This window comes from Mixophyes fleayi, chromosome 4 (genome assembly GCF_038048845.1).
Source record: "Mixophyes fleayi isolate aMixFle1 chromosome 4, aMixFle1.hap1, whole genome shotgun sequence".
In the NCBI taxonomy this organism is placed as follows: domain Eukaryota; kingdom Metazoa; phylum Chordata; class Amphibia; order Anura; family Limnodynastidae; genus Mixophyes; species Mixophyes fleayi.
Window position 1 is genome coordinate 213374807 of NC_134405.1, and position 15708 is coordinate 213390514.

The following is a 15708-nucleotide window of genomic DNA, read 5'->3' on the forward strand; positions in this document are numbered from 1 at the left end:
ATGAATACCAACACCAAGGTTTCCCAGCGGAACATTGCCTAGTGCATCACACCGCCTCCGTCTGCTTGCCTTCTTCCAATAGAGCATCGTGGTGCCACATCTCTTCCCCAGGTAAATGAAGCACACACACCTAGCAGTCCACATGATGTAAAAGAAAATGTGATTCATCAGACGTTCTTCCATTGCTCTATAGTCCAGTTCTGGCGCTTACGTGTCCATTGTGGGTGCTTTCGGTGGGGGACAGGGGTTAGCATGGGCACTCTGACCAGTCTGCGACTATGCATCCCCATGCACAGAAAGCTGCTATACACTGTGTGTTTTGACCCCTTTCTGTCATAGCCGACATTAACTTTTTCAGCAATTTGTGATACAGTAGCTCTTCTGTGGGATTGGACCAGACAGACTAGCCTTTGCTCCCCACACACATCAGTGAACCTTGGGCGCCCATGACACTGTAGCTGGTTCACCGGTTGTCCTTCCTTGGACCACTTTTGGTAGGTACTAACCAGTGCATATACTGAATACCTCACATGACCTGCTGTTTTGGAGATGTCATGACCCAGTCGTCTAGCAATCACAATGTGGCCGTTGTCAAAGTCGTTCAGAGCCTTACGTTTGGCCATATTTCCTACTTCAAACACATTTACTTCAAGAACTGACTGTTCACTTGCTGCCTAACATATCCCTTGACAGGTGCCATGTTCATAATCAAGATTATTCACTTCACTTGTCAGTGGTTTTATTGTTTTGGCTGAACGGTGTATATGAGTGTTGCTTTGTCATTGCTCATTTTATTTTGGAGCAGAAATAGCAGCACAGCAGCTCCTGTTTGTTTGTTTTAAAATATATATATAAATATGCAGGAAATAAGGTTTTCTGTATACAGTAAATTATGCCCTAATGATTTGCACATCTAATAAGTGCACTAATTTCCTTCACTCTGTAAAGGCAGTGGACTATAAACCAAAATGTATGAGATGATGGCATATCAATTTACCAGGAACCATCATTATTATTTAGCCATTGTTCTGATCAGTGGTGCTTAATGTATTGATGAGCTGCCTTCTAATGAATATTGATCCAGTTCTCCACATAGCTGCATCCACTTTGTGTAGGTGATGGGGGCACTGTAAACCCTGTTTCTAAATAGAATACAATTTATTTGAGACAATTTGTTTTTCAGAGAGAACATGAGGTTCAGGCTGGAAGGTCCTTCAGATGCAAGAGAAGTGCCAGTTCCAATAGATGTTTGCCACTAACTGGAAGGAATTCTTTTAAATGTATATTTTAATATCGCTATATGTTTCCCTTTTTGTAATATTTTGTAAATCTCAAAATGTTTATTTTTGCATTATGCTTCTAATTGTATAGATATACATATTATATAATTATATGAATATATACTTTTTCATGTTATATTGTAAGTGATATGTACTCAGGTGGGATTACATGGTACAGTTTCTAATAATTGGAAACTGACTTTTTGCTTCCATTTCTTTTACCACTTAAGTATATTTGTGAGTATCTAGTTTTAAGCAATAAAATGGTGCAAAGGGATGGGAGGATTCTTACAGTGCAATACAATAGGCACATAGCACTTCCCTGAATACAGGGGTATCTTTCAAGAAGGAGTAACTCGGGAATATCAAGTGTTACATCAAATTCTCTTTTTTTTCCCTTTGTAATAAATATATATTTATTACAAAGGAAAAAAAAATTTGATGTAACACTTGATATTATATATATATATATAATTTCATTAAATGTATGGCACTTTTAGAATAGCAATTTTTGGAGAACAAAAAAAACTAATTTTATTTGTTATGCAAAAATGTTGTAATGTTTATATAGTATCAACTGGTCATCTATCGGACCTGGCAAGTGTCTATATATAATTGCCTGTGATAGATTTTTATTTATAAAATGTGCAGCACGTGTGTAAAATGTGCAACACGATGTCAGGTAAGACCCATGTGTTATAACATAGCCTTCAACTGCACCTTCCTTTTGAATAGAAACAGCATTTTCCTGAGTGTACATGTTAAAGGTTTATTGTGAAAATGTTTTTTCCCCCTCTAGCATGTGGGCATGCAGATCAACTGATAACTTAGCTCTACTTATTTGTTGAGTATTTCTCAGTTGCCTAGGAACTGGGGTCACATTGGTTCCAGTTAAGACTGTCCCAAGGGAACTGCTACTGTAAGGTTGGGGAGCAGGGCCCTGTGGACACAGGCCCAGCTGTGCAAGGACTCCCGTTCCAGCCTGTACAGAGCCAAGACTATCTTGAGTCAAGAGATGCTCGTATGATTATGGGTTTCTCTATAAGCTGAGACGCTGATTGCTCTGCTGGGACCTGGAAGCTTCACACAGCAATGTGGAAGTTCCAGATGAAAGAGGACACTTACCACCAACAAAAAAGGACAGGGAAGAATGGGGGTAGTGCTCTTGATGTGCAAAAGGGTTGTACTTCCTGTGCATGGGAGGAACTCTCTGTGCAAATGGTGTGCAGATGTGTTTGGAGTGTCTTGGCCTCTAGGTACGCTAATAATGTTTATACTTTTCTCTGAATATGAATGTTCCCAGACTCCATTACTTGATTGCTGTAAACGGACCAGATTCTGGTTTTCTCCTATTCAGTAAAAAAGTACTCAGATAGTTATGAATTTACTTGTACTCCAGTGGGAATACAGACACAACATGTCTTGTTTGCAGCCAGTATTTACTGCTAGAATGGGCAGAAAGGGGGTGTCTGTATCTGCTGCAGACATGTAGAGTGTTGGTGAGTACACCATACAGTGCCTCATGTGCAGTTTGTTATTTATTTTTGCCAGACTGGCTACATGTTAAAAAGAGCAGACCTGGTTCTGTATAGCAATATGTAATATCAGTGCATTAAAATTAAGCATCTTGGGATTATATACTTCTACATAATTTTTTAAATGTTTGGATATTCAGATGGAATGTTTTATATAAAAGCAGAAATCTTACCTAGTTTAGTATTGTTTAACAGAATAATACATAAATACAAACAATAAAGGAAAATAGTGGCTTACTGGTCCGATGTTTAATATAAAATTATTTATTTGGCATGCTATGCTCTCTCCCAGGCAGGCTTCCATCAGCCCGCATAACTGTTATGTGTAGAGGAAGCCAGACTTGGAGCAAGTCTGATAGCTTGACTTGGGATCTGAGTCAAATTTGAGTGCTTGTTCCTTCTCTAGTTTAGTGTGAGGCTGTATGGGCTAGAGACAGATATTTGTTTTTTGCTTATTATATGGTGCACAAGGCACTCTGTAATAATAGAACCTGATGACAGGTGTGATTTAAGAATTAAATACCCACCCCCTTTTTCACATTAAGACACCCTTATTTGGAGACACATTTTTCCTTAATGAAAAGAAGTGGATCCGAGAGGTTGGTCCACCAATACCGTATGGATATGAGTCCATAATTATGCAACCTGTTTTCACAGAAGGAAAACCTCAAAACATGACCTGTTGGGGACACTTGAGGTCTGGAGCTTAGAAACCCTGCTCTATACATACCTCACACCTAGTAAAATAATGTTTTATTTTATTGGAATAGGTAGGAGACACCGTTATATTGACATCAAAGCATTCCCATCTCTTGCTGTCAGCAGTCTACTAATGTACCAGTGCAAATTTAATGTGGCCCAATCATCATTATCATCATCATCACCATTTATTTATATAGCGCCACTGATTCCGCAGCACTGTACAGAGAACTCATTCACATCAGTCCCTGCCCCATTGGAGCTTACAGTCTAAATTCCCTAACACACACACACAGTGGACTTTGTAACTAAGAGGTTCTGTGGCTTGTCATATGCTTATGTTAAAGCATGAATACTTGGGGGTATATTTACTAAACTGCGGGTTTGTAAAAGTGGAAATGTTGCCTATAGCAACCAATCAGATTCTAGTTGTCATTTTGTAGAATGTACTAAATAAATGAAAAATAGAATCTGGTTGCTATAGGCAACATCTCCACTTTTTCAAACCCGCAGTTTAGTAAATCTAGCCCCTGATGTCCTTGATGCTCCATCAAGCAATACAAATCATTTGATATCAAGATATTTACTGATACATTTCATTTACAGTGTGTTTTAATCTGTTGAGAGCTATTAGAGAGCAAATATTGGAATAGTTGTCTTATTGGAAATGTTTTTAATTGCAATTTGTCAGTGTTATATTAAAGATTGTTCAATGCTATAATATTTACTGCTAGTTCTGAAGTGTATATAGCATAATACTGATCTAACACAGGCTCGACAACCTGTTTCTGCTTTTGTTGTGGAACTGCAAGTTCCAGCTAGTCATGCTAGATGATGTTCCAGGTGTTAATGGAAGTACAAGTCCCAGTATGCCTCATAGAGGCTAATATTGTATGTTTGTAATTTATAGTTCCACTGCAGTTGAAAAGCGCCAGATTGTCTATTTCTACAGTATAAATCACATAATAGTTGCTGTTGTAATGCAGAAGAAACAATACTCAAATGACAATGTAATCAAAGGCAGTGTCATTAGCTAGGTAGCAGCATGTGCTTAAGTACAGCATAAACTGAGATATTCAAGGGGTTATTTACTAAGAAATGTACAAGTAAAATAAATAAATGTTTTCCTTTTCCTACTCCAAGCCGCCCTTACTGATGGGTTATCCCTTATTCAGCTGAGTAGAGACCGCAAAAGGGTGACAACCTGGAAGGTTTATAATGTGATTCCTCCTTCCATAGCTTGTCTTTTTCCTGTCTGTTCATAGCTAAGTAAGGCAGTGGTAGTGTAGCCAGTGTTTTTCATTTTTTTTCATATGAGAGGGCTTACATAAATGTTCCCAGTGAAAATCAGAGGGTCCCGCTGTTGCACCATGTTTGGCAGGCCCATCCGGACATGTGTGCTTCAGCAGACTGCAATGCCACATCATCCAGAGTGGCGCAGCAGCGTTTGAAATCTGTTCCATTCTGACTGTGGGAAACATTGTACTGCTGAGTACACAGCCTGCATCATGGAACAAGAACTAGCCCCAAGGAAACCTAAAGACACAAATTCTAGATATGCCCCTAGCTAGGGGTGTTCTTTCATAATATAAGCTGAAGGAGGTAGAAATTCTTATACATTGCCCATATTAACTACTCTTGTAGAGCCTGTGGAGGGGAAGAAGATGTGATAAGGATCTGCCTTATAAAGAACCCTTATGTACAAATTGTATTCCATATAGAGAAGATAGAGGACAACTGCTGGAACAATTTAAATAATTGGATGAATGATGAAGTATTTTGTGTCAAGAGCGAGGCTTCAGGCTAGCCAAGTTCCAGGTCTCAAATAATATCAAGATATTGTAAACAAGGGGTACAGGATAGAGTTTCATGCAGTACCCTGGAAGAGGCATTACATGATACTCTGAAAACATTCATGGAGAAGCAAGTTTTCACATTGTTTCCTACAACACAGAAAGGCACCGGCTTCTACTATAAAATATTTTTGGTGGACACATTCATTCATGAACAGTTCTACTTAAGAAGACTCAATCACTTTGTGGAGACAAAACTTTTCCGCAGGAGTCCGTCAACATGAAGTTCATCAGGAAAGAGGATTTTCTAACATCTATGGATCTGCAAATACATATCTGTAAATCCCTATAGCACAACAACATCACCATTTCCTCAGGTTCTTCTGCTTGGGACACCATTTCCAGTTTTCATGCCTACAGTTTAACCTATCTACAATCTCCAGAACATTTATCAAGGAGTTTGTATTGATGACGTTTCTCAAAGAATTTTAGTATTCCATTACCTAGACAACACTGTGGTAGTAGAGAAGTCAGAAGTCGGCACAGAGTAATCTACCTGTTACAGAAGTATGACTGGATAATAAACTGGGACTAGAGTAATTTTAGTGCTCTCACAACAGTCGCAATAAGAATTTGTCTAAGACTTCTGGGAATATTTTCATAGCACAGTAGTGGCATTTTTGAACTGACAAGTGGGCACCAGCTGTATGTCCATGATGACAGAAATAACACAGATTCAAGCATGGGTGTAGAACAGAGTTGGAATCAGATTCACCCAGGGGAATGAAGCTTGAACATGGAATTGTTTCAAAAGTTGGCAAGAAGGTTAGAGGTAAAACAAATAGGCCTAATGGCAACAAGTGAAACACAATTTTACTCTTGTCAAAAGGCTCCCAAAGCTATGTATTCCCTTCAATAACCCCTCATAGTTCGCACATGGAGGAAAATCGAAAAAAAGGATTGGAAGTTATGGCAATACTTCCATACAGGCCTTGTCGTTAGTGATCCACACAAGCATAGGAAATGTGTCTAGAGAAACCATGACCTCTACCTCATCATTCAGACCTACTATTTCAAGGGCCCATCTACCATCCAAATCCCAAAACTCTTTCTTCGAGGGCCTGGAAATTTAATGGTCAACACGCAAGCTTGTTACTACTAGCAGAAAAGAAAAAATCTTAATTTTTTTTTTTCCATAGGATCTGAAGTACATGCATAAATTGGTGCAGGGCCAGAATGATTAACCCTGTTGATGCAAATATACCCCAAGTACTGGACTTCCTTGAGAAAGCATTACCAAAGTACATGAACAAACAACATTAACATTAACAAAGAACAATTTGGGATGCAGTTTATAAAAAGGTGTGCAACGCAGTACTCACTGTGTTTCTGTGCAGAAGGTAAGCAGGAGATGATTTGGTGGTATAAATTTCTCCAAGAAGCCAGAAGAATTCGCCCCTGCATCAAATCCATTGTAGCATTAGGGGACATTAACCTAGTCCTAGAGTCTCTAGTGTCAAAACCATTTGAACCTCTGCAGAAGAGTCTTCTCAAATGGCTTACACTCTAGGGCGTATATTTACTAAATTGTGGGATTGAAAAAGTGTAGATGTTGCCTATAACAACCAATCAGATTCTAGCTGTCATTTTGTAGAATGTACTAAATAAATGATAACTAGCATCTGGTTGCTATAGGCAAAATCTTAACTTTTTCAAACCCGCAGTTTAGTAAATATACCCCAAGGTCTTATTTTTTATTTATTTTTTTAATACATTTTATTAGTAACATCTTGCCTTAAACAATATTACAGAACAGAAAAATTCTTGAAAGGTACATTAGTGAGATGACAAATACACATATAAATTGAACAGTAAGTACAACACTCTCACAGGGCTTCAACTCCAAATCAGCATAGTACCATGAAGATCCAAGGTCTTATTTTTGGTGGCAATCATGTCTGCCAGAACAGTGGTTGAACTTCAAGCATTATGGTGTAAAGATCCGTTTTTTAACATATACAGTGACAAAGCAATAATTGGGACACACCTGGAATTTTTACGTATTATCAACTTTTCATATAAACCAGAATATTGTGCTCCCATCTTTCCTTCCAGAATCAACGGAAAGGAAATAAGATTGCATACACTAGACTTGGTAAGATAAATATAGATGTATAAAAACCTTCAAAAGACGTGCTAGAGAAGGTCATTGGTGACCTAGACAGGTAGAGCTCAGGCTTCGGGAATCGACAGGCTGGACTATGCTATATAGTTTTTCCAATAACTCTCTCCTGAAAGTGGAGACCGCAACAGACACACAATTTTGAAGAAGGATCCTCTCAGCTGACATATGTAGGATCTCTATTGTGGAGACTGATTATTCCTTTCCCACCCCAGGGTATTGCTTGTTTGCATCCCATCAGTAAGGACTGGCTTGGAGTAGGAAGAGGAAAAAAAGCAAATTATACTCACGATAATTTATTTTTCCTCAACAAATTCCATGGTAATATTCCCTCCCATTTTGTAGACGATTATGTTGTTTTTCAGAGACAAGTAGGGAAGTTATGGAAAGATAAGCCAGGGTATCAATCTTTTCCTGTCTCTACTCAGCTGAATAAGGCATAACTGATCAGTAAGTGCTGCCAAGGAGTATGCTGAAGAAAATAAATTATCAGTGAGTATAGTTGCTTATTCACCCATAGCAACCAACTTGAATTAAGAAATCTAAAACGTCTCTTCAGTTGTGGGTTACAACTCATGGAGCCATTGTCTCTTTAATAGCACTGATGTGCCTATGTATTTAGAACTTTAAATAGAAACTGTTATGTTTTAGGTATATTTTTTACCCTGACTGGGAAATGTTGCCTTCAGCATGGTTCATTTTGCTAGACAGACAGATTCAACCACTACAGCTTTCCAGCTTTCTTTTCCCTCTGCTGCAGCACACGTTCAATTGAGTGATTTGTTCTATATTGCATAAACCCTCTTTGTACTTTCTAGGCAGTAAGATCTCAAGTTTGGGGGAGTCCATATATCAGGATGGGATTTCTACTATGCAGCTTGTGGGGGGGGGGGGGGAGAGATAGTGAGATATTCAAACATTTGTACATTTAGTCTCATATATTATATCCCTGCTAGGTGGGACGGTCTATTGAACGTTTAAATCCTGTCCACCCCTCGCCTCCTCTCTGGCTAGCCTAGCATTAGCCAGAGAGGAGTTGGGGGGATTTGAACATGAACACTGTGTATGGGAAATCTTATCTGCAATAAAAGTAGTGTGAAGCTTATAACATTGTTAATTATTTTTATATCAATGTACAAAGGACTTCAAATGCTTATAAAGTGGCATTTATATTGGCTACTGAAAGTTTTATTTTTGCTTCTAGATATTTTAAACAACATTTATAGTGTGTAGAGCAGTGTTGTTTACAGCTTTGCTATAATATGAGCCTTGGGACAAAACAAAATGGCTGGATATCAAGGAAAACCTACCAGTTACTAGTCCTCCGCAGGTCTCCTTAGAAATATGCTTACAGGATTAGGAAGTAAAAATCTGATATATTGCTAAAAATGTGCGTTTTTTACTGCCTGTTATATTGTTAGTGCTCATGTATATCACATTTGTACTTGTATTGCTTGTGTAACATGAAGTAGCTAAGTGTTAGTAATGATCCCAGTCCGTCTTGTACCGATACTCAAATTGTGCAGGACTTTACTGTGCCTCTAGGGTTCTATGTGCAATGCTGCCTGTAAATGCAAAAGGCTTGTGTTAAATAGTGATGAGCCTTATCCATCAATGTTTACAATACCCTTCCTATTCATACTCCTATGGAAGCATATCTCTCCTATAGGATTTACATTCAAGCTTGCTTTGCACTAATATGAGTATTATTGACCTCATGCATGTGACCTTGTTTCGCAGCACTTTACAAAACAGTTGTCCAAAATCTGCCCATAAGAAGCCAAGGCATATATATGCAGTGGTGATAATTATGGTTTTCATTCTGTACATTTTTACAACTTACACTGTAAAATCCCAAAGTAGTAATGGCTGCTCTTTTGCAGAAACATGAAAAATGTGTTTCTTCAAAAGCATGTAAACTGCGATACAGAGCTGTAAAATACTGAAGGTGAATCCTCATATAACTTGTCAATTAAATCATGTACTCATTGATTTGCTTACAATCAAGTTTTTTTTCTGTTTATTTCATTATGTGGCAGTATAAGTGAATGAATTGTTAGTTAAATATGTTAACATACATCTTTGTGCTGTTATGAATTTGGTATGTGAGTAATCTTTGAGAAAATATGTCATATTTAAAATAAGATGACAGAGAAAAAGCATTGTATATCTATCAGCAGTATTGTGCTTATGTCACATTTTATCTTTTTTAGTGGGTTCACAATCACCTAGATTGTATATCCCTGACCTAGATATGTATAACATATGTACACACAAAGGATAAACATGCACACTTTGCTTAGAAATAATGTTATTGAATCAGGGTATTCAAGTGGTGTACAGAAAGAAAAAAAAAAAAATGCATATTCGGTATCTTGCCTTATTCCTTTTGTTATATATATATATATATATATATATATATATATATAATTTGCATTTGCTATTTGGCGCTTTTAAGGATCATATGTTTAAAAATAAAGAATGCTCCATTTGCCAAACTGACAAATATTTATTTGTATATTTTCATCATTTAGATTTGTGTTTTCTGCAATTGACCAAATTGTTATGTCTATTTTAAAATGTGTTTTGGATTTTTACCTGTTTACAACAATTTGAAATATGTGCTTGAAATGTGTCAATTGTATGAATTAAAACCGCTTTATATTTTGCGTCATGGCAGTGTTGTAATAATTTGTAAAACTCAAGACGGTAATTACGCTCAAAAATGATGTTGGCTGCGTAAAATCGATCAGTCTAGTCCAATCCAAACGGTAGCAAATGTGAGTTTCTTGGTTCTGTACAGATTTTCAGGCAGGTCCCATTCATCATCTATTTATATAGCGCCACTAATTCCGCAGGGCTGCACAAAGAACTCATTCACATCAGTCCCTGCCCCATTGGAGCTTACAATCTAAATCCCCTAACATACACACACACAGACTGAGAGAGACTAAAGGCAATTTAATAGCAGTCAAGTAACCTACCAGTATGTTTTTGGAGTGTGGGAGGAAACTGGAGCACCCGGAGGAAACTCACGTAAACATGGGGGGAACATAAGAATGCCAAATAGATAAGGCCATGGTCTGGAATTGAACTCATGACCCCAGTGATGTGAGGCAGAAGTGCTAACCACTAAGCCACTGTGCTGTCCCATTTCAAGTATCTGGAGCTACCTCATTATGTTGTATTACTCGGCATAATGAATTTAATTAGACAGAATAATTTTTGTGTGGAGTTACCATTTAAATGAAATACATACTAGTAACATTTAGACATTTAATTTGCAACTATCTGGGTGTGTTGAAGTTTGCTGCATGCTCATTGACTCAAATGAGAGGTGTGAATTGTCACAAAAATACATGCAACACAAAAACAAGAAATGGTCATTGTGAAAAAAAAATCAAATGACAAACTGCAATGCTGTATAGCAAACAAGATACAGATGAAATGTCTTGCATGCAACATTAATCACACAATACCCTCTCTATAAGAATTAGCCTCAGTTTCAATTAGCAAGTCCAGGAGAACAAGATACAACCGCATTGTGATAGGATGGTCTTAAAACCCTTCTCCATCTATGGGAAGGGGTTTTACAGAATTGTCTTGGGGCTCTTTTTACAGTCTATAAGCTGGTATTAGTGACCACTCCTACTGGTGTTTCTCGGCCACCAGACACTCGCTGTCTGTAAACACCACTGTGGTGCCACCAGTTGCAGCAGTACTTGCTGCCACCACCCTAATTCTTCACCGACACCTGGAACTGCTTACTTTTGGGTGGTGTGTGACTGCTGCAGCACAACTTTGCTAGTGACTGTTGTTGGTTCCTCCAGGTCGCTTACTAAAAATCATAACTGCATGGTAGCTGGCAAAGCAATGACTCCAGATGCTGGATTGAACACACAACAGCCAGATAATGGATAAGACTGGTAGTTCTTATCTGTAGATGCCAGGATTTCAGCAGATACAGACATCATCACTTATTTATATAGCGCCACTGTTTCCACAGCGCTGTACAGAGAACTCATTCACATCAGTCCCCGCCCCATTGGAGCTTACAGTCTAAATTCCCTAACATACACAGACAGACAGAGACTAGGGTCAATTTTGATAGCAGCCAATTAACCTACTAGTTTGTTTTTGGAGTGTGGGTGGAAACCGGAGCACCCGGAGGAAACCCACGCAAACACAGGGAGAACATACAAACTCCACACAGATAAGGCCATGGTCGGGAATTGAACTCATGACCCCAGTGCTGTGAGGCAGAAGTGCTAACCACTTAGCCACCGTGCTGCCATTTTGCAGAAATAGAGCAGGATTTTTAAGAAGTGTGTTTATTGCTCTGTAGTAGCTCTTAAGAGATCTGATACACACCATATACAGTTTTTACACAAAGGTTGGCATAATACAGCCCCTTTATCCAGTCCAGGTTGAATCCCTTATCTTGCACATGAATTAGCCTGGTCCTGGTCCACACTTTTAACAATGTACTAATTTCCGAGGGGGGCTGTGGGCTGGGAGATTTAATCTTTAATGCTCCCTCTCAAGTTACTTACAGGACTTAGGACCAGAGGTCTGGAGCCCCTTCCAAGCCAAAACTTGGAGCAGCAGTCCTTCTGCTGCAACCAAAACTCTTTGAGCTTGCTTTACTTCCTGCAGCTTTCAGGGGGCACTTCATATTAAGGATTCAGTAGAATCCTGTTTGCTCTTTTTGAAAGCCATCCAGTTTTGTTGCTTTCCGGTCCCCATGTGGGCAGCCTTAAAAACTGTTGGCTCCTTTCTCTTTGAAGATTCATGTAAACTTTGCAAGGAGCTGCCCTGAGAACTCCAGAGACTGCCTTAGATGCTGGAAGTGTAGAAGACAGCCTGCATGGCCATGACGCATTGGATCCATACAGCACTACCGCATCAATTCGTCTTTATAGCTCTATACTGATAGATATATGTATATATACGCACACACACGTGTGTGTGTGTATATGTATGTATATATATATATATATATATATTTTTTTTTTATATATATGTTAACCCGTGCATGATACTCATGCATTCTAGTCAAATCAAGCTACTTAAGGTGTTAAAAAGGTTCTTGTCATGCATTTGGGCCATAGCCCAGGCCTCAACCACCAACCACTCCCCACTGTCACCCCCGGCAACCACCAACCACTCCCCACTGTCACCCCCGGCAACCACCAACCACTCCCCACTGTCACCCCCGGCAACCACCAACCACTCCCAACTGTCACTTCTCCTTCAAGAAATATATATATATATTTTTTTTAAATCTTTATAACAAATTAAAAACATCTTAGTATACCAAATTTCAGCCCTTTCTGAATTATTTTTTTCCACACACACTAAGAATTTAGTAGGTCAGTGTATAACTCCGCCCAGCAGGTGGCGCTACAGCTTGGTTTTATTTTTTCCACACACACACACACAGACAGACTAACACACGCCACTAGACATTTATATATTAGATATATATATATGTATAGTGTGTGTGTGTGTAAACTGCGCCCTGGGCGGTCGCCCCTATCGCACAGCCCTAGTTACGGCTCTGGATAATGTACAGTAATAGTGAATACTGAAAAAGAGAATTGGAGGAGGAGCAGCATGGTGGGGTCATGAGTTTGAAAACAGAATTGAATCACCATTCTAAATTGTAAATGTAAAATTATTAATAGATGAAGGGAGTATATCCTTTTGCAGTGGATTTATGCATGTATTGGTAGAAAATCCAAAGGTCTGTGTCTGGGGCTTTGGATGGAAATATATTTAGTTTGGTTTCTAATCTAGAGAGTGCTTTTTGTATGTCTTTCTTTTGTTTTGGGTTTCTAGTGTGTCTGTGGCTGTGAAGTTGAAATGGTCAATTTTACTGCTGAAGTGTTCTACTAGGTGTCAGAACTCTTTCAATATGTATATACAAGATCAAACTCTGGTGACTGGTAACACTGGATACCCAAATAGCCAGTTTATGTAGATACAGCAATGCATCAATGATACATATAGCAAACAAAAGGCCCTGCATGCAGATTAAAGCAGTTATCTAGTTTTCCAACAAACAGCAGCATCAATGTCCATGTACTGTAGGAATTATCAACTGACTCTTTCCTCCAGTCTTCTTAAGCAATTGCTTGTTTATTCCAGCATAAAACCGCATAACACAAACCTGATATGTTCCAAGGCTTCCTGGCACCCACCAGCCCTCACTATCATCCGACTGCTAGTCAGTATCGGAAGCCCCGCCCACCAGATCCCACATACATTTTATTCACAACACACACCACAGCAATCACACCCAGGAACATCACATCAATGTAACATATGCACATTATAATTTGATTAAAACTGAAGCAGCAATGATTATCCTAATACAGGATTACTGAATGCCAAGCTTCAGCAGAAGTACCGTGCTGTAGCAATCTGCAGTGCAGTGAACAGCCGGTGATATACAAATGATACCTTTTTCAGTATTAGTCAAAAATAACAGGCATAGGGGCATATTTAACAAACAGTCATGGTGAACTATCGTGCACTTACCGTAAAATCCATGTGTCCCGCATATTTGAGAAAGGTGCATCGCAGCAGATATCGTGGATATCTGCTGCTTTGTATTCTTTTTCATTTTTGGGAGCAGTCACCATTCTACAGTATGGTGACTGGTCCCTTCTGCAATCTAACAAGTTCTGAAAAAAAGTCATGATAATGTACGTCACCTGAAGCTGGCGTACATTATCATAATTGAAAGATTTCTCTTTCATCCATCTGGGGGACACTCCTTAACCATGGGGTTGAGTCGGGGGGAGGAGTCTGGCACCCAAAGAGTTAACTTTTTTCAGCTGACAGCATATCACCCCTGCCAATTCCCACATACCTCAGTTTGAATTGGGTGCCCTTGGAAGAAGGTTGTACCTGAAGAGCTCCAAGAGAGACAGTGAACAGGGTTCACTGGTTATAGGTTTTTTTCCTTTTCTTTTGCAGTTTTTTTCTTTTGACAGTGGCGAGAGGCTCCGTGTAAACGGAGCTGACTCGTGGGAGAAGCACCTGTCGGGGGAAGGGGGCGGCCCCGCTGACAGAGAGGTAAGAAGCGCTTCTCACAGCGGGAAGCAGTCGGCAAGAGACTCTCCCCACTGATGCAGGACGGGCGCTGCCATTAGGCAGAGAGCGCCTTTACTGCTGAGGTTCCCCGGAAGCCAGCTGGAGTATACCAAGTTCCTCCTCCCATGGGGATGGCAGTGAATTCTTGAGGATGGCACGCTTTGAATAGCGCTAGCGGGGAACACATTCTAACAGGTTTTCCCCTAATATAAGAGAAAGGGCAAAACACTGTTAAAGTAAACAACACAGAAGGAGAGCCAGTGGAAGGGGAATGTGTTTAAGGAACACCGCTACCCCCCCCCCTGCTGAGTGAGCACGTGGAAGATCCCTTTTGGCACCAAAGTTCAAAAGGAGGACAGATGCAACAGTCATTTGGAGAGAAGTTCACTGTTGACACATATCTTCCACGCTAAGTATCACTTTGTTTCTTCTGTGTATGCATGTGTATTATAAGACTATGAGGTGTTGAGAGAACTGTGTTTAAGGAAAACTTTAAAGTTCTCTAAACCTGTCTTATTTAATCAGAAATACTATGATATGTTAAATAACCTAGTCTGTATTTTCTGATAAAGGTTGTGGAAGTGTTTGGGCGTGCCAAACATATTGTCTGTTCCAAATGTAATGCTAAATGGGCCCAGGTGTTCTGTGCTAATTGCAGTCATTACTGAAAAACCTGCTGCAGCCTTTCAGCTTGACTAATTATACCTTATACTCTCTATATAGAGGAAAAGGAACAGAAATACTATCTTTTGACTGGTTCATAGATAAATATGTACCTGTATTTTGCGGTGTGGTAGCAAAATTGTGAGAAAGATAAAGCAACAGGATTTCACCTAAGTAGAATGGGGAAATCGAAGGAGATTCCAGTGGTAGGGGAATGTGTTGAGAAGCACCTCTTCCCTTCCCCCGCTGAGTGAGCACGTGGAAGATCCCTTTTTGGCGCCAAGCTTTAAAAGGAGGACAGTTGCAGCAGTCATTTGAAGAGAAGTGCACTGTTGACACATATCTTCCCCGCTGAGTATCACTTTTATTTCTTCTGTGTGTATGTGTGTGCATGTGTAAACATGTATATTATAAGACAATGATGTATTGAGAGAACTGTTGTTTATGAGAAAACT

The 15708-nt window shown here is 39.3% G+C and overlaps 1 protein-coding gene across 1 annotated transcript in view; it reads left to right on the forward strand.

The window, feature by feature from the left end:
- HCFC2 (host cell factor C2) overlaps positions 1-9989 on the forward strand; it is a 67123-nt gene extending 57134 nt beyond the window's left edge. The window contains exon 15 of the mRNA XM_075209297.1: positions 1184-9989. Coding sequence (XP_075065398.1) covers positions 1184-1194 — 11 coding nt within the window. The 3' untranslated portion in view covers positions 1195-9989. The remainder of the gene's footprint in view (positions 1-1183) is intronic.
- Positions 9990-15708: the final 5719 nt, after the last annotated feature.